This window comes from Struthio camelus, chromosome 8, assembly GCF_040807025.1.
Source record: "Struthio camelus isolate bStrCam1 chromosome 8, bStrCam1.hap1, whole genome shotgun sequence".
Classification (NCBI taxonomy): Eukaryota; Metazoa; Chordata; class Aves; order Struthioniformes; family Struthionidae; genus Struthio; species Struthio camelus.
Window position 1 is genome coordinate 30834014 of NC_090949.1, and position 20528 is coordinate 30854541.

Below are 20528 nucleotides of genomic sequence, written 5' to 3' on the forward strand. Positions count from 1 at the left end.
GTTTTGGCAGACAGCACAGTTTCTTTGCTTCTTTTGTGGCTTTTTAGCAATGAAAACAGCAGCTATTTGAGCTACAAAATGAACACAGCCACTGACCATGGCCAGACAAATACAAAAACAATTCCTAAAAAAAAAAATTACAAACGTATCTCAATTTTTTAAACGTAAGTAGTTTGAAAAGTTATTTTAGACACAGCACCCCTCTTATTTAAAAGCAGCACACAGTAAAACAACTACTCTGGTGAAATAAAGACATTAATTTGGGGTGTTGCTGGTAATTGCACAACACTCGTCCCTTCACATGTGCTCTGAGATAACCTTTAAAAAGAGTAACCGTCTGGCAGCGCGTTCTATCCCAGCTAGTTTCTCAGACTAGAATGGTATCAATCCATAACAGCTTATATATGACAAATGATACAAAAGTATATTTTGGCATAACATTTTCTTGCAATCTTATCATGAAGTGCAAATTATTTCGTTTCTCTTTTAAAAGGCTTCTAAATAACGCAGTTATGAAAAAATAACAACTTTCTAAAAAATGTGGCTTTTTTGATGTAAAAAAAGTTAAAAACATGACTGAGTCTCAGAAACAAAGGGAACGCTTATTGTATCTAAAGTCTACGGTCTACAACAGCTCTTGATTTTGGATAGAATTTTGTAGAAGCTTGGGTTTAGTAACAGTACCTGCTTGTGGGAATATGCAGCTTTTAATTTTTAACAATACAAGTTGCCACCACTGTTGAACTCAGAGCTCAAGATCTTGAAGTTTTTATCTATACGACACACAGCTACATCTCGCTTTCACGGGGGTGAGCCCACAGGACGGAGACTTCCCTGGGGACAACCCGCGGGCAGGAGCCGACAGCGGATCCTGCCGGTGCCACGTCCCGGCTCACCGCGGGCTGGTTCGGGTCAGGCGGGCGCAGCCACAACCCAGCACCGGCAGCTGCCCGGACCCTTCGTAGGGCTGGGGCTCAGCTGCCTGGCACCGCCACCGCTGGCTGCCCAGCCCCGCTGCCCGGGACCTGCTCTTGGTCTGCTCACCACCAGCAGGCAGCTCAGAGCCACCTCGAGTTCACGTGCTGTATTTCCATGCACTGCGGAGCAACAATGTGTTGCATGCACATATGGGTTGACTTGATAGTAATAAAGATCTTACTAAAGAAGCCTGAATAACCCTGGTGAGGAAGCAAAATACTGCATGTAAAGATTGAAGTATGCATCCATACCAGTTAATACCGAAATCCAACTCTGGGTTGTCTTTTTTTTTTTTTTTTTTTTGTCAAAGCCACAGAGAAACTACAGTAAGAGAACCCCTTTACTCATGAACCTTTTGGTGCAAAGTAAAAATCCAGTGTGTCATTTTTTATATAAAAAAGTCAAAAATAAAACTGTCACTTAGAAGTGGCAGATCCTAGATTACTAAGAGAGTTTTGTTCTTCTTGCTAGCTTTGTAAGTTAACGTTCAATAACCAGGAGATGAACTGTCCGTGGCTCATAATTCATATGCTGTGAACGCGTGCATTAATGAAAAGTTTAATTCCATGCAGAAACACAGCGAACAACTGAAAAAAACACCCCCCCCCCCACATCTGGGAACAGAAAACCATAGGAATACAGCAGAGCTTTTAGGTGGTATAAATTGATTAGTCTTTCATTATCCTTATAATAATGACTAGAATGTTCTCATTGTTTCCTTACGCACCTCCTGCTCATGTGTTATTATATTTATCTATTGCTTCTCATTTTTGTTATTCTTAAGAACAGGATCTAGCGCAGTGGAGTCTGGACCCACGCTTACACGTGATTCCTCCTTACCATAGCATGACTATGACAAATAAAGAAACAGTGATAGTAAATACTTTAGAAAAATGTCATGTTCCTTTAATATGTCAGTTTAAATGATTTAGAGCCAAAAAAGTGTCTCCTTACTTTCTTGTAAAAAGGAATTAATTACTAATTTAAGATGACCGTTGTACTTAAATCAAACATAACAATCTCTCCCCAAGACTAAAGCAAGGGCCCAACCAGCTCATCTCCTGATGTGAGCACTTGGCTTCAATGTCTGGATGAATCCAGGCTTAGATGCTATATTGCACCAGGAGAGAATGCAGCTCAGGAATTACACAGCTAGTTTCATCAAAGGAAAAGAAGGGGAGGAGAAAGACTGATCTGGGATTTTCCAGCGCAATGCATATCTTCTACAGCGTGTTGCAGATTCTGCTGCATTTTTTAGGGAGGTTCTCTAGAGAACAGCGTTATTGCTAAGAGCAGTCCCCATCTCTCGGTGCCACCTCCTATGCCTCTGTCACATGGACAGCAACGTCCCCAATTTCAGTGCTGTTCCTGAACCCACATAGTAGATTTAAGGAGCTGCAGAGCTCTGCTAGGAGCATCCTTGGTGACCTTGGTGACCTAACGGGGCACAGGACAGCGGTACTGCTTGGCTCCCACTCTGTCACATCTGCCAGCGTGAACTGGTTCAAATTGATCCCTGGTTAAAAACTCCTGTTTAGTTGTTAGAGAAGGGAACTGTAACTGCTTTAGCTTAGCATAAGTCTGACTCTTGCTTAGCGTAAGTGCGTAAAGTAGAGGAAGCCTGCAGGCCTCAAGGCCGAACTGTCAATGAACTCAAACATTGCTGGCGATGTAACCGCGAAACCAGCTAATGAGGATACAAAGCCAGCTAATTAGGATATAAAACAGGATGCAGGAGACAAGATGGGATGCACCTGGGTTGTGGTTGACCTTCGAGGGAGGGAAGGGACTATGAAAGACAAGGGACATGGCAACCAGCCTGGGATGTAGACAACACCTATCAGAAGGAGAGACACACCAGTCAGGAGCAGAGAGACCACTGACTCAGTAAAGATGACTGGAGGAGACCTTCACAGGCAGGCAGGTAAATAAGACTATAAAGGGTATAAATACCTAGAATTTCTCTGTTTGGGGTCCCTCCTTGGAGACCCCCAGCTCAAGCTGTTGCTATGCTATACCGTCAATAAATAAATAATTTTGCTGCTATCCGTACGTGAGACTCTGCTCCTCGGAAACCTAGGGTCGAACTGTTTCCACAACATTTGTAGAGGAAGGGTTTACGAAGAATTGAAGAATTAAAGCAACAACGTAGCAAAGAATTGAAAATTCTAACTAATAAGAGTCATCTGCCTTTCTATTAAAAACGCATGCACGCGCTGTTGCCTGCTTCCCTTAACGCTGAGCCAGCGGAAGCACCCTATATGCACCGTACAACTCACCCTCCTTTCTCTTTGCACAGAAAGAGGTGGCAACTGGCACTGCTTTAAAAGACGTGGTCACCTGCTGACTGGTAATATGACTGAAACCAAATATTAACCATACAGAGAACAGTCTTATTAAATGTTAATGTAAAAATAGCATTTTTGTATTAGGTATTTATATCAAAAATGTAAAACCTGAGGCAGTAAAATGGTATATTTATATAAGCTTGCTATCCATAGCCTTCATAACACAGAGTTAATGTCTTACCCACGTTGACTCAAACACGAGGGAATGAGAAACGGACACAAGGTGTGGTTGAAACTTAAAAGCTACAATTCTACTATTGGGCTAAACGAATACCAAACCAGTGAGCACAGGCTTGTCCAGTGAGGTTCCCAGCTGCAGCTTTGTAATTCTAAAACTTTCAAAAAGCCAGGCTGTGCCGGATGGCTGGTAACACATTTCACTTCGGTGCTCCAAGCTGCCCTTTGGAGGCACTTACTCCTCTATAAGCTGTCCAAGGGGAGCAGAGGCTTCCCAGTTTGGGGGGGGTCCCCTTTGCATGTTAGATAAATGTATAAAAACAGCTTGAATTAAATGGTGTGCATATCTTCTATAGTATCCAAATGCAAAATTTTCAGGGATGTAAAGATTAAAAGACCATGATTTTACCCACTTTTTCGTTATGCAAGAGTAAAGCCTAGATGAGTGAGCTATCTAACTCTTCATAAAACATGGAAGATTTAATTTCATCCTGCAAGGTTCAAACAGATTAGGTAAACACTTTATAACCCCATTCACTCTAAAACACATCCCTCTAGAAACTCATTAATCCATCCTCTCAGATACCACTGGACACCAGACAAAATGATTGGTAAAAGTATAAATAAAATATACCTGGACCCATTGCTCAAATGCTATACTAAAAAAGGAAAACATAAGCTGCGCTTGCATATCAGTAGTACCTTTGATTATTGTCTATCATACTAGAAAGATGTGTAATGTAGGATTTGCTAAGGTTCACTACAATTAGATTTAATAACAACCTAGATAAGAATAGAGAATATGTTTAGTTATTTTCCAGATGACAGTAAGGTGGGAGAAACTACAAGCGCATTGAAAGTCAGTATAAGAATTCAGAATAATCTTCGCAAATCAGAGAAACGATCTGACAAATAAAATGCAATTCAGCAAGGTCAGTGAAAGTCTCTAACTGAGCAGGAGGAACAATTGCACAAATAAAGAATAAGAATCAAGCAGTACGGTAAGAGGAAAAGTCAGGATGTGAAAAAGGCCAGCATCATATTGGGGTGCTTGCCAAAGCAAACAGAAGCATGGTTTGTAAAACATGAAATAATCCTCTTTCTGTATTTAGTATTGAGAAGGAAGTTTTAGGCACTGCACATTAAGAGCAATGCGGACCAATTACAGAGGGTCCATATGGAGGCTGTGGAAATAATCACAAGTCTAAAAAATATGAGCTACAAGGAACGGCTGAAGGAATTAGGGTTGCTTCATCTAAGCAGCCTGCAGGAAAATGCAATAGCCATGTCCAAGTCCAAGGAATGAAGCAGCTGTGAAAGGCAGCAAATACCTTACTGCCCACTGAGGGGACCAAGATGCAGCTGCCACGAGGCCAGAGCAGAATCACCGTAACCTAGGGAGGATGAGACACATCTGTGGGTACCTCCCACTCCACCAGGTACCCTGCAGTACCAGTGATATTCACACCTTTCTGCTGCAGTTTAGTACAGCTGATTCTGCCTTTAGCAGCTGAAACAATTCTTCTAACAGTCACTTTAGGCATACGCATAGATGTGGCAACATTTCTCAACTGCTTCAATCCCGTCTGGCATGAGACTTCGCTGGTGCCATTGAGCACTCCTAATTTTTAAGTGGAGCTGTGAATCACTTTCTTCTTCCTCAAAGCCCAGCAAGTCCACCTTGACTACTTGTTCTCCTGCACCACTTTGCATGGGACACAACAAAGTGTTATTCTGTCACATTTTCTGTTCAGCGAGCGTAATATAATAAAACTATGCTGCAGTTTGAGTGCAATGGGCTAGAACTTGCTTTGGGCTTTGTTTTCACAAAGGTGACTTAAAATTTTACGCTTACAGATTTAGTAGTTTAGTAAGTATATGGGGCTTAACAATTCTTTTTAAATGATCTTAAGAGATCGTTATGGGCACATCTAACGAAGCCCTGAAAACCTTGATCAGATCAATACAGAGACTACTTTTTACATACAGTTGACTATGACAGAGACATTTATACCTTACCAATCACAGTCAAATTAAAATGCATTCTCTCCTGGTTTTTAGTTTCCAAATTTGGACATTTGTAGGCTACTTATGTAAAACTACCTTGAAGTATACACATATTTAAGCAGGTATAGTTTACCTTTTCTGGTGGGTGTATAATAAACAGTTTAACCATCATCAATATACAGGCTGTTTTGTTCTCCATCTAAAGAGACAATCACCTTTTATCCTTTTCCTTTTTTCTTCATTTCAATGCTATTAGGAAACTATTCACAAGCGCAACCCTGAACAATACTATGCAGTAATTATGACTAGATGACAAAGAGATGCGAACAATTACTGAGCCCATTTTGAAACCCTACACTAATAAAGTCATTAGATGCTGCCCTCGCCATGAGCCTTCTAAAAGCTTCTGAAGTTACAAGAACACACGGCATTGTTCGCTAGGACAATTGCTGCTGGCAGAATGCAAACCTCGAGTTAAACCATGCTGCAAATTGATCTTGACATTCTGTTAAGACCGCCACTAAAATCAAAAGCAAAGGAGAAAAGGAGAAAATGAGCGGGTGGGATGCAATCATGGAACAGAAGGGTTCCCTCCTCACCTTCTTTCCTCTTCCTCCTCAAAACAAGCCATACAGAAAATGACAAACTCTCCTGGTGTTTGAGAACCCTTATTTTTAAAACATTAATTAGACTTTTGACCTGTTTATACTGATTGGCACTGTACTGCTATTAAAGTAAATTAAGTAAAATATTGCAAAATACAATAGATAAGATTTTCACACTCTTCCATTGAACCTGATTAAGGATTTAAAGCCCAAAGAACACGTCCAACAGTTTTGCAAGTAACATGCACAGGATCTATAGTCCCTCCTCAAGAGGCAGGCACAAATTAACACTCACCGAGTCCAGCACATGCAGACCCCACACCTGCAATACATTTGCTGAAGGATCAAACAGGATTGGGGAGCTAGAGTAATATGGTCAACTGGTCTTCATCCAGGCATGCATCATTCAGTAGCTTAGTATTAAGGGTCAGCAACTGTGAATATGGCTAATTACTTGATGACAGAAATTGCAGGTGAAGACAACCTGCTGCTGAGAAGTGCTTCAGTCAATTAACTCTTTCCTAAGCTTAAGCAAAGTGAAAAACTATCATTTGAACATTAAAACTAACAAGTACCTGTCACCAGAGCTGAGGCAACACCTTGAAATATAGCACCTAAGGGCAAAGCCAGCACAAGTGGAAAAGCTGCTACAGACATTCTAGTCACTTTTGTACGGATTTGGTATTGCTTTGCTTGGCGAACATTATATACCTTGGCAGTCTGTTAATACTATGTGCAATGTGTGCTGGTAAGTGTGGCGTTCACAAACATAAGAGTATGTGCATGCATATACATTATATATATCTATATACACACACACATACAAATTCTGTGCATATGTACCTGTGTTTATGTCCTGGATAAAAATAAATGAACTATGCAATTCAAGTTCGTGTATTTAATGAATTACCAAAAATAGTTATGCATGCGTTTGTGTATATATTTATAAATACCTTCTATATACATGTACATAATAGAATAATAGCATTTAGTCAAGCTATTTGAAGTTAAAAGATGCCAGAACTGCAGTTGCTCATGCCTGGCCTTTCTCTCTATCTGTCCCGTGACGTCTCCGGAAACGCGAGGGATCCTGCAGCCCGTGGGATGGCCGAAGCCGGCGGTGAGCGGCTGCAGCCGCGCGCTCAGCCCAGCAGGCAGGGCCAGGACTGTCAGTATTGCCGAACACAACCCCTGCTGCCCTGACAGCTCCTGTAAGCCTGCTTCTGCTGTCTGGAGAGCGGCACAGTAGCAAATCTTTGTAAAGCAAGCAAGGGAAGGTAAAGAGCGACTCTTAAGCTCAAGATTCACCCTAAATTGAATGGAATATAACAAGAAAGTAAAAGCTACACCTGTAGCTTTGTTTTTTTTTTTTCCCCCCCGTCAGAGTTTCAAAAATGGAAGTATTAATGCTTCTAAAAGAGATAATCTTTTAAAACAGAAATCTTTATTTAAGTTGACCTTGGGCCCCACCAATACATGAGCAACAGTGGTGCGCGCACGCGCGCCCTGCCCCTTCCCGAGATGGGAAGCCCGTACTGAAAGTACCCACCCGAGCTAATCCCAAGCGAAGGTTATGCCAGTACATTGCTCAGTGCCCAGATCTGTACCTTATTTTGAGCTCAACACATCAGCAACGAAATAACCTTCCTAGGCTCTTGCCAGGAGCGCAGCAGGCGGCCCTGCCCTCCCTTCCCTCCCGACCCACCGGCGCTCTCCCGCGCTGCGTCCTCGGGCTTACCCTCCTCTTCCAAAGACAGTAAAGACATTGTCCACGAGCTGAAATGCCCTAAACCAATATAAGCGACAAGAATATTCCAGAAAGTTGCTCACTGACTTTAAGTCTAAAAGATAGGTGATAAAACTTCCCTGTAGGATTCCTATATAAAATATAAAATATTAATTTTTTTTCCTAAATGAAGGCTAATTACTTTATTACATTATTTTGTGACTTTTACTATGATTCTTTTATTCTAGCAATGAACACACACATAATTTGCAGCACTCACCCAAAATAATTGCTCTCTACCCTGCAAACCTTAAGTCAGAGACAATTAAAAGCTGTGAAAGCCAAAACATCTTCTTTAACTGCACTAACAACAACTCTCCTGCAGGCCGACAAAGCAAGAGTCCCGGGTGGCTGTAGACAGAAATTTTTAAAGTCTAACCCCCAAGGTTGTAACGCTTGTGCCCTTGCACTACTGCCCGCAGCTACCTCGCGCTTGCACACACTACTTCATTTCTGGTGCCGGCTACAAAACTCCCTTCGCTTTACGGCAACGGGTGCTGAAGAACAGGGCTGCGCGCCCGGCTGAGCGGTGGCAGCGTAAACGTGACGCAGGACTCAAAGCGGGTCCTGCAGCGATGGCGTCAGCCAAAAATATATATTAACAGTCAGGAAAAATGTCAACGTTTCGGAGCTGTTTCTGTTCTGCAGCGTCCAGAACGGACCCTCGTTTTGTTCATGAGAAGAAACAAAGCTCCGAGTAACTACATACTACATTACTGCTGCGAAAAAACCCACAAAGGTATTACAAAAACTCTCCCATTTTCTGTAATAAAAGAAGTCATTGCAAATAGCAAAATCTGGTGACACGGTATTTTTGAGAGAGAGAGAAAAAAAAAAAAAAAGCGTCCTCCTCCCCTACACAGTCGTGGTCACAAGTACTACTGTCACCGTGTCACGCTGTCAACGGGGTAAACAAGAGCCAGTACAGGCTGTTACACGAGCCGGTTAGCTTCGCTGCCGAAGGCGCCTGCGCGAGCGGAGCCGGCCGCACCACGGCTGCGCTTTTGCTCCTCGCTCGTGGTCACGCAAGCCGTCGCCGCCGCCAGCATCGGCCCCTTGACGCCACCCGGGCTCGCGGAGGAGTCCCCAGTTTCGACGCTGACACGCAAAGAGGACGGTGAAAAGTGAGGAGAGAAATCAGAAAATTCAAAACACTTTTTGTTCACCTAAGCGAGTATTTGTATCTGTTGGAAATCTGTCTTCACGCCACGCGACAGTATTGAAAACCTGTCCTTTATTCCCGACGTCAAGGGGTCCCTGTTGACTGCTGCAAGCAAACCAAGCCCCTCTGCCTTCGCCGCTCATGCGGCTCTACCGGCACAAGCGGGTTGCGCTCGGGTCACCCTGGCACGCAAACAGCACGTCCTGCTGCTCTTACCTTCTCACCGCGCAAATAATAAAAAAAAAAAAAACCGAAATGCACCTGTGTCTGCAGGGATGCCGAGCAGCACAGGCTCCAAGAGCACCGTCATTTTGTCACACAATGAAGTGCAGTAATTGAACAGTGGCGCTGAGCATTTATTCACGGGAACGCCGCGGTGCATCGGCACTTCCCGAAGAGGGACGGCTGTGCCGGGCCCCCCTGAAGGAGGGGCAGGATGTGGCACCAAACACGACCGAGAATTACTCTCATTTGAGCCAGCGTGTCTTGTTTACCCCTTACGATTTTTTGACCTCACTGTTAATATGACAGTTTCTTTGTTGTTGCTACTAGAGAAAAAAAAAAATGGAGGCTTAAAAACCCTATCAAACTGCACAATCAGTGAGGAGATTCACTGAGAATAGCTATAAAGCCTTAAACAAGCCCTTTATTTTGTGTTTTAGCAAGTGTCGTAAGGAGTTAATAGGACACAGCTGTACAGGCTCTGTCTAATAAGCAGCTTCTGTCGCTTTGGTCACCACAGGTGTCTCTCTAACCTGCAAACTCTTATTACTAGTGTATCAAAGTTGTGCTACTTAATAGATTTCTTTAGTAAAACACAACAAAGCAATTACATGGCTGTTGATCGTCAGTCATAAAAAAACTCCTCAAACACAGTTTTTCAAAAGAAACTACACTGCAATTTTTTGTCAGTGTAAAATAAAAGAAACTAGAGAATTAAAAAGAAAACCGAACAATGGAACAGCAGGTCGTCAGCTGAACTTAGCCACTACAGATGGTTTAGAAATAGTGTTTCCTTCTACACCAAGTTGTGGGATAAAAGAAAAGGAGGAGGCTCCTTACTGCCAGTGAATGGCAATACCAAAAGACTTAAGCAAGTTTCCAGTCTGTATTTGGTCCCATGAAAGAGCCTAGATGTTTCTTTTTCTCTCACCTTTTTTTTTCCTACTTTTTTGTTTTTAAATCTGTTTTTGCCATTGCTTTTTTCCATAGTCTTTAACTGTTCTCTGATAAAGCTATAATAATTAAAACAAGGAACACAACTGCTGATTCACGCAATGACAAAATGCAGAAGGCTGAGCTAGGAATTCCTGTTAAACAACAAAGTGTCATTTTAAAAGTATATTGCTGGACACAGAGATTGTTCTGTTCTCCTTTGCCCACTGTCTTTAAAGAAATACTAACAGTAATTACGTATTTAACGATAAGAACGCATGAATGCCCTATAAAGAAATGCAATTTCTACCAAGCCATAGAGCAAAAGAAACATGTATCTGCATTTTTAATTGTTCGATAATCAATGGAATTGTGTAAAAAATGGTAGCCTTATCCCAGACCAAATGCCGGTAGCATCTTTTGCTCAAAAATTAGAATTATCATTATAGTTTTATACCCAAAACACTGTCCTGGCAAGCAGTAGTCTTCTGTGTAAGCAGAAGTGATAAAGCCCAAGTTAGAAGACCAAACAGGTCTGCTTTCTAAATATAATCATTATTTTTTAAGTAGTTTATGATCAACTGATAAATAACTAAAAGAAAGAGGTCTTCATATAAAGATAGGAAAATTCATTGCTAACGTATAAGAAGTGCAAGAAGGAGGAATCTACAGATTTTATTTCTTAACTCATCAGTAAAATGAGGATCTCTAAGAAACAGGATAGCATTTATTAACATATTATATTAAAACTTATCAAAATCCCCAAACACTGCCGATGCTAATGTTCTGTAAGAAAACTGGAGAGCTCATAAAACTTCATAGGAATTATTAGCTTTAAATTTTAAATTAAATTATCGATTTTTAAAAAAATGTTCAGTCACAGCAGTAGCTATTATTCCAAAAGAGTACCCAGACACTTCTACTGCAGTTACACTTATGTCTGTACAATTAGTGTCACATACTATTATGGCACCATATGGGAGAGCACTGAAGACATGTTCTGAGAACTACGTTTGCAAAATAAGCTCCGAAAAAAAAAAGGGCAGTAGGGAGGCAGGAGGAAATAGTCTGTTGAACGATTTTTCCTACACAGGAAAAATGAAAATGAGGCGGGTTCAAGTCCCAAGCAGCGTCAAACAGCACAGCTTCACTGATCAGTGGAGAACGAGCACAACTTTTTCGTTTTAATAAATATCATGCAACCAAACATCTGATACACAGAGACAAGCTCTTCCTTGAGAGAAAAGCTGCTCCACTCACTACTCCAATCACGTTACCTTGCTCTGTTTGCTTCTTTTGTCATGTCCCAGGCCCAGGTGATGAAGTTCTGACTCAGGTACGAGACAATGGATTCAGCACAAAGCATTTGCGAGCAGAAGACGTTAGTCAGGACGCTGTCGTCGTGGTGGAGGTAGATAGCAAGAAGCTTTCTCTGAAAGGACAGGAGAAAACAGCGATCAGTGAAAACTTCCTCAGACTACTTGGGAATTTAAAACTGCAACCGCAGGTTGTGTGTTAGGATGCACAGTGGCATTTATAGCGTGTGCCGAGTCTCTCAATGTGAGTCTCTCACACAGAAGAAGAAGAAAAATAAACAAAAAACCCAACAGATTTCAAGGCATAATGGTCCCTCTCTCTAAATCTCTGTCTCTCTCTATTCTTCAGAATAATTTTTCTTTTGGTTACCAAAATATGACACATTATATCCTTACAACAGAAAAATAACAACACACATCTGAATACAACCCCCAAACCTTATTAACAGACTTCGCTTGAAAAAATGAGCTAACTTTTTGGGGGTTTGCTGCCCAATAAAGATAACATTTAGTATAATTGTCCTGAAGGAGGAACACATCTCTTAAAACAACAGTATTCAGGACACCAAACAAATACATTTGTAATCAACTTAGAAAGAATGACAGTGTATTATACCAGTCCATCTCTAGGCATATAAAAAAGCAAAATTAATAAGCACCAATACAAACATCTATGGTCCAAGGCTGTGATGCTACATACTGGATGTCTTGGCAGCTCCTCATCCTGATGCCTTCATACGTGATGCCTTCGCAAGCCCATGTGCCGGCGGGCAAGAGGCCAGCGCCGCACCTACGCAGAGCGAAGAGCTGGGCGGCTGCACGGCGCCGTGAGTGCGCGGGACACGGGCAGGGGTGAGGGAGACAGGGCAAACGAGTGAACCCCGCACCGTGTTTGTACATGGTGATATACCCCATTGCAGCTACCACGGTAGCAAAGGCCACCTTCTGCGGATGACAATGGTGGCCCCTTGAAACAAGGTAACCTGTGCCTGGTTCTCCTGAAACCCTATCAAGGAATAGCTGAGCTTTCGCCGCCAGCAGCACATGGCTGCGTTGCATCCCCATGATATTTGCAGACCACCCTTTTGGAAAGTGAGCCTGTGTGTACCGAAAGGAAGAGAGCCGATGGAGAAAAATATAGGGAAACTATGAGCTAGGAAAGACCACGATGCTGTATCTGCTCTTTGATGAACGATGAACACCGTTCAGAAAAATTATAAAGTTCCAGCCCTTCTTCCTGCCCCCCCCAAATTATTTACTTTATTTTAAAATCCTACTTGAACATATTTCCTGAGACAATATAGTAAATGGTGTTTTCAGACTTTTTTTTAAATAGTCGTTTTAAAACTCTTCCTCACAAGTAACACTGAACACTAGATATTGGAGTGTACTGAGACAGCAAGACATGGGATGCACTTTTGAGATAAGCTTTTTTTTTTTTTTTTTTAAACTGTATGGTTATAACCTCATATACTAGCTTTGGATAAAACTTGATGACTGTTTAAAAAAAGAAGAGTACATTTGAACATTAGACTTTGGGAAAGGGATTAGTAATTTGCATTAATGTTTGTCTAATTTAATTTAAATGTTCTTCAGCCCCAAGTACACATGTGCCAGGAGGGGCCATTAATAAGCCTAACATGCAGAGCTCCATACAAGTGCAGCCAACAATGTTGACTGAAACTAAACTTGAAAATCCAGGGCACTAATGCACAATATCAAGCAATAAAACAGCATTTCGGTGGTGATATTTAATTTAAAAAGAAGAAAGAGGCAGGGGAAGATCAGGCACTGTCTGTTTTGGAGGATCAGCCATTCTGCATTTCAAAGCGTCGATCCCTGCAATATCCAGGTTACTGTGCTAGAATCTCGACTATTATATAGCGGTTGTAAGAGAGGGAGGGCAAAGATGTGTTTACTCAGTGATTAGGGCCTTAGAATAAGCCTCTAGCTCCTAGAGAGACAGCTCACCACTTATTCATTTGGACCAATTCACAAAGCCTAGAAAGATTAAACATCCATGCTGAGAAGACAAGCGAATGCAGACGGTGAAAAAGAAATAAAAATTCTTTAAAAACTCTGAGATGACTTCATTATTTTTTCCACAAGGAAACTTTAGGAAAGTGTTTAGTTAGAGAAAAACCCACATTGACCTCTCTCTAAACCCTTAATCTTTCCTTTGTGGTGGCACTGCTTTGTGGTAAGCGGATGGCTTTGCTCTCCTCTTTTCACTGGGAGCGGAGAGAAGAAAAAGGCTCTTGAGAAACACTTTTAGTTCCAAAGAAACAACCCCATGAAACTGTTAAATATGAGATTCCATACAAGTGAATGTTTCAAAATATGTACAGTTTTAGGCTTAAAGGTTTAGGGACAAATTTCAGTAAACAGAACAGGCACACAAACAATGGATGGTTACATTTGAACTACTTCATGAGCGAGTGTAGTTTTTTGTTGCAGCACCAAATCATGGCACGCAAATACTAACCTCCATCATACACAACAGACCGTACCTGTGTCTGATAATTTGTCCGAACTGTTAAGGTCAGGCTTATGCATACTGCTAGGACAAAAGTAAAGAGGTAGCAGGAAGAACAGAAGCTGAAACTTATGATTTTGAAAAATCTTAATTGAAGTCAGGAGTATTTTTTGCTTGGAAAAATGCATTATTGTAGAAGACTCGTGGCTTAGAGTTTTGTTTTGTTCTGGGTTTTTTTTTTTTTTTTTTTAACTAATCTATGATGGTATATATTTATAAATAGGGTTTTTAGTTGTTATTTCAAGACTTTGAAAAATCAGAAAATTCTAGGATGACTATCACTGGGCATTTTTAGTCAATACTAAGAAAATAGCCTTACTAAAATGTTGAACTGCACTGACGTCCATAGAAGCAGCCTACTCGACGGAACGCCAGTGTTTGTTGCGTCCTCAAAAATATAAAGAATTGGCAGGGGAAGGTATTTAGCGTATGATTTTAACAAAGAAAAAAACGCAATGGGGAAGAACTCTTGCGAGCCGTTATGAAGGTATGACACACTGAAAAGGTTCAAAGTGCTGAATAGCTTCTGGACTCCCAAAGGCTTTCACGTACTTAAACTATTAAGAGATGTATTTTTCAGAACTCGTGGGTGATTAAGGCTAGAGAGTCGTATACTAGGATTTTCAAAGTAACCTGGACGCAGGGGTCTGGGCTTACAAACACACTCAGGAGTCAAAGTCTCATCAGTGTCAACAAGACTTAAGATACTGCTTTAACTCTGAGCTCTAAGTTTCATTTATCTCAAAGGAACAAGGGCCACCTGAAAGTGGCACTAACTACTTTTCAGCAGCTTAGCTATCTAAATACTTTCAAAAATCTAGCTCTCAGGTATTTTTTTCTGAAATCTCTGTTACCATCAGACTGCCAAGTCTCACGCGCTGCGCATGGGAGTGGACTGCCTTGCCCCTGCTCCCGTGCCTCGCACCCACAGCCAGGTATCCGCGGGGAAGCGCTGCAGCCCCTCCTGCCCCAGGGCTGGCCTGGCCCTGCCACGCTGCGGGACAAAGATGGCCTGCGGCGCCCCGGCAGGACAGTGAGAGATGCTGCTCCGTGGCAGGGCAGCCTGGCAGGAGGCTCAGTTTTCCCAGCTGCAGTCTCACACCGCGTGCCCTCTACTGCGCTAGGTACCAAAAGGACTAAGCCATCAACTTGACTATTTTTGCATTTTGCAATATCTGATGGTGCTTCAGAAAAGTCAACGCATTTTGTACAAAAACAGAAGAAAAGAAGGAAAAGTTGTCACCGAGACAGAAACAAACACAGATCTTAATGAGACAGAGAGACCAAACTGTTAATCACTGACCGAGTAACGGGATATCCAAACTCCTCAGCCATGTACACATGCATAACATGACACGAGCGTAACATGAGTAAGTTACTGATAGCTAAAAACATGAAATGGAATGAGAAGAGCAATACGATCGTAAGGGTCAGCAAAACCACGGACCTGAATGGTTATTTCTGAATCTCAGGTTTACAAGTTCAAGTAGTGACTGAGACAAAAAACGATCACTATGTAACATCTGCTAGAGGCATGAATAGTCTTTCAAGTCGGTAAGCTAGTGAATCAAAATCTTCCTTTTTCCTCCAGGTTTTATGTAGTGAGAGCTAATTTAAATGAACAAAGGGACACATTTGCACATCTTTAAGCCTTTGAAGTGAACAATCTGATCCACCTTTCCAAGGTGATCCTGGAGATCAGGTGATCAGTCATCTTGGACGCAACTATTCTAACATGCACAATCTTCTTTCCCCCCCGCAGCAGAATGTAACCCTTCTCTAGCACCAACGTGATATAATATACTGCAGAATTTACTCCACTTTGAAAAAGGATCAAAGCAGGATCACTGATATAGGAAATCCTAAATTCTTTAGAAGCTTTTAGTACTGAAATTAAAACATACAATAAATTAAAACAAAGTATACAGTCATAGTACAATGGCAGTCTTATCCGTCCTTGTCATAATGAGAATATCATAGCCCTTAATAAAAATTCCTCTACCTGTAAATGTAACATTGCCAGCTCTAATTATTTTTGTTCAATACCATTAAAAATCGCTAAGGTACATTACAATACTTATGGTAGAAAGTTAATGCCTTTTATTTGAAGGAGCAAACCTTTAGGCAGAGATAGTTACCCAAACCGTATGAGGTTAAGACCCTGGAAAAAACCTTCCCTGTAAAAACAGTCATTAAATGGTCATATATCTGGTATGTATAAAATCCAAAAGTGTTATTATCCAAAGCTCCAGCTGTCTGACATGATACATGAATGAAATAAATATAGTGGCCTTCTCTCAACAGTCAATTCAACTTGTAGTGATATCTTATGTTATGCAAAGAATATTCAGCCATTAAAAACAAACTCAGAGAAGCTCTACATATCATAAACTTAGAAAGAGGGGAAAATGAAGACAGTGCGTCAGACAACCAAAATTAAATAGTGAAAATTTATTTAAAGTACAGAGAACATTGAAGAGACCCACATCCAGGACTAACCTTTCAGATATGAAGGATTAAGTTGAATACAGGGTTCATATTCACCTAGTATGTTGGAGTAAAAATTTCTAATTGGTAATTATCCAAGAGTTCAGAATTAATTTAAGAATGAAAAGACAGAACTGTTAACAAATATATCAGGCAAATATATCTGGAAAGAAAATGTAGGTCACTAACACGGGATTTACCTGGAATTTATCTACTAACATCTAAACCTTACTGTAGCTGCTTTACTCTTTTCCTGGGTACCTAAAGTTACACATCTATACCTGTCCTCTACAGTTGCAACAAGACTGCATGACTTGGTGCTCAGGTTGCATTTACGCTCAGTTGGGATCTGGACACGAGTCATTTCTCCCTCTAGGTCCCCTGGACAGCTCAACTAAAGAGGTATTTTCAAAGCACATCTAGAATACACCATACGATCAAGCCTCTCATAAAATGTCGCAGCAGCAACTTGCTTTGGTTTAAAATGTGCCTGGAGGCAAAGTACACAGTGCTGGTGTAGCTGTTCTCCTTTGCATCATTCCATAGCATTTAGGGAATTAATATATGCAAGAACATACTCAATTCCATCTTCTGCTTGGCAGAATCCGCCCCCCACCAGTCACTTCCCAAGACTTTGTGCCAATCAGTAATTACAAATTGTTCTGGAACTGGTGCCTTCTTCACCCATTTGCCAAACTTACTACACTTTACAGAAACCCTCATTCATTGGGCCTAAGAGGGAGTATGACTACAATGTACCGGCCAGGGTCCATCTAGGAAAGAAAAGATGACAAAGACAAGGACAAAGAACAGTCCTGCAAACGGGATGCAGAACAAGTGCCTCTTCTCCAGGGGACTGCATCGGCTACATGAGGGAGGATCTAAGAGACGGGTTTGATACTGTCACTTCAAATTTCTCTTCTGAATGTGATTAAAAGAGTGACCCCACTCAGTCCTTAAAATGACAGTCCCAGGTCTCTGCACTGAAAGAGGTCCTGCCTGTGAGCCCAGTGGGTGGAGGTAGCTCCCCTGCAGCCCTAAATGGAGAGATGATGTTTTCCGCTGTCCTTGCAGGCCAGCTCTGCACGACTCTCCTGAAGCTCACACATTTCATCTGCTGCCTCATTCACGTGCTGGTTATTCTGGCTTTCATTTGACATCACCTAGTTCTCCTAAAGCACACTACAGAGAACATACCCCCAAAACAGCCTCGCTGTCCGCTAACTTCTGATAAATACAGGCAACGTGACTCAAGTGATGCTCATCCCAGGATCCTAGCACCTAAAAGTCAGATGATGCAACACCTAATGCTGGTTTGGATCTAGCCCATAATTTACAACTAAAATCAGTTATAGCCAAGAAGACTGTAGAGTACTCAATGCTGTTTATATGATCTGTGCTAGCAGAAATCAGAATAAGTATATCTCAGTGAATCTTTCTTCAGTATTAAGTTAACTACCTGAAACAATAGTGAGGGAAAGTTTCACAAATTACACAGATAAAAACGGTACTTTAGGAAGTCCTGCATGAAGGCTGCTTGCAGAAATCAGCAAAGCACTGGATAAGAGAAAAGAAAAAGCTTTTACTTGAACATGCCAAGAAGTACTCTTCCTTCTAGGTATTCAGGAAATAAAGTATCCGTATGTGAGAGGATTAGTTCTGCCACTAAACTGAACCTAAAAGACAGAATTTAAAGAGAAGAAAAACATGGTTCATTTTCAGTGTGCAGAAATATATATTGAGGGGCCAATACCAACCTCTGCTAAGAGAGATGTTTCACATATCAAAAATCAGTGGACAGAAAGGCTGAAAGAGGAAGCAGAAGTTGATCTGACAGAGGTACATAAAATAAGAGCTACTGAAAAGGTAAAGCAGGTTTCTTTATCCTTTCTCATAACAAAAGAGTAGCAATCACTCATAATAATGAAAAGACAAATAAACTGGTAAAAGAAAATACTTTAGTATTAATCAAGTAAACAGCTTCTAAAGATTCAAAGCAGAGATGAGGTACTAGTACTAAAACAATACCATTGCAGCTGGGATAAAATCCTTATTTTTCAAAACACAACGCATAAGCAAGTTGCTTTCAGCTGGAACTAAACCTTCCCCAGACATCTTGTGAAAACCTGCCCATTATAAGATTTCTTCCATGGCATCCAGTCTAGCTATTTTTATGACAGCATAGCTACTCGAGCAAGGGCATGTTTGTGCTTCATAAACTGACATGATGGAGAAAAGAGGCACAATAAGTAAAATCAGAGTTTCACAAAGGAAGAATTTCTTATTGCAATGAACCTTTGTCTCTCTTTTTCTTCCTGACCAAATAAAAAAATTAAGAACCAAAAGTTTTTCTTGGGTTAGATATATAACCACCCTTGGAAATTGCCCCCCAAACAAGCTGAACTATCAGGCTGCAGGATGTACCTGGGGATTTCACTGCCAACGACAACGGACAGCAGTTGTTAAAGGGAAGGCTCTGTATTTCTGCTATTTTAATTTTAGGCTAAAACCCAAAACCTGAGGTACGGCATACTTGTCCCTTATTTATTTATTTATTAAAGAAAGTCAAGTTCAGAGATAAACAGCTTTTAAGGTAGCGTTACATTTGACCTCATTCCCTTTCTCCTACCTAAAACTGGCATTATCATGGTAGCAGCTGCTTTTAAGAAAAACAAACACCCATCATATAAGTTAATCTTAACTATATAGAGACTCCAAATGAAAAGCCATAATAATAAAAGCTAAACAACACACAGGTAATAGACAACCATTTAAACTTTAAAAAGGTTATAGTTTCTTTTTCAAGTAGCGTTTTCTTAGTACCCTTTCTAACATTAAGATTTAACAGCAGAACACTTCTTTTTCTTAAAACAATTGTAATCCATATTCTGTGTTTAAAATATATGTTCTGATATAAGTGAATTTATTTAAAATTACCAGAACTAAAATATTTCTGTAAGCAGGCTTCAAGTTCACATGGAACTGGCTATTTGGAGGGAAAAATTACCAAGAATATAGATTAAAACAAAACTGATGGCTGTCTCACTGGACCTGAACTGCAGAGTGCACCTTCTGCTCTGGACAGCACTGAGAATTTGTCAAGAAAAGGCTAAGATCTTTGAGCACTCTAGCTGCCAAGTGCTCTCAAATTAAATCAGTTTGAAGCGGTTTTCATTAAGATGGATTGAGTGTGGCATCGTGAGAAACACTCTATCAAATGTAGTGTTTTACTTAGTGATTAAGTATATACCAGTTGATGAAGCTACCCAAATCCTTCGTAATCCCACCACTCCAATAAACATTTAATGAGTATATAAGTTCAAAAAGCCTAGCAGAGGATTTAAACCTTCAATCTTGTTTTTATTTACTCTTGGAACTCAATTTCTCACTTCAAGTGAAGAATGCTGGTGCCTGAAGCTCATCTGTTGCCCTGGTAAAATTAAGCACCCGCCACAGTATAAATCAGAACACAAGCTATACAGGCTGCAATTTCTCTTAAGCTTCTTCTTAACTACTCTACATTTTCAATTATTTTATGAAATGTAATTAGAAAAACATAAAATAAAGTACCCCTTTTTCCCAATTATGAATTCCAGGAGGCAGTACAGAAAATGTTGGTTGGTGGCAGGAAAAATGCAGGAAAAACAAATGCTGCTTATACTTTTTCACACCTTTGCTCCAAATTTTAGATGTTAAATAAAATAATGTCATTTGGTGGGGGAAGTTCTGGGGTCAGGGGAGGATTCCAAAACTTAAGCCAATATATGCAAAAAATTTTTAGAGGAAAAAGCCATACAAATAATGCTTTCCTAAATACATGATGTTATCCTGATGAGCATCTGGTCTGAATCCATTGCGAAACAACAGAAATGCAAGGTGACAGGAATTTCAAATGCGATATGGAAGTAGCACGTGAACTATTTTGAGGATTAAAAATCTAAATAGTTGTACCACATTAAAAATGTATTTGT

At 40.8% G+C, this 20528-nt stretch overlaps 1 protein-coding gene across 2 annotated transcripts in view; it reads right to left on the minus strand.

Annotated features, from left to right (window-relative positions):
* Positions 1–20528, minus strand: part of FAF1 (Fas associated factor 1) — a 183780-nt gene that overhangs the window by 38570 nt on the left and 124682 nt on the right. For both annotated transcript variants that reach the window (XM_068953099.1, XM_068953098.1), the window contains exon 13: positions 11496–11650. In XM_068953099.1, the coding sequence (XP_068809200.1) occupies positions 11496–11650 (155 nt within the window). The remainder of the gene's footprint in view (positions 1–11495; positions 11651–20528) is intronic.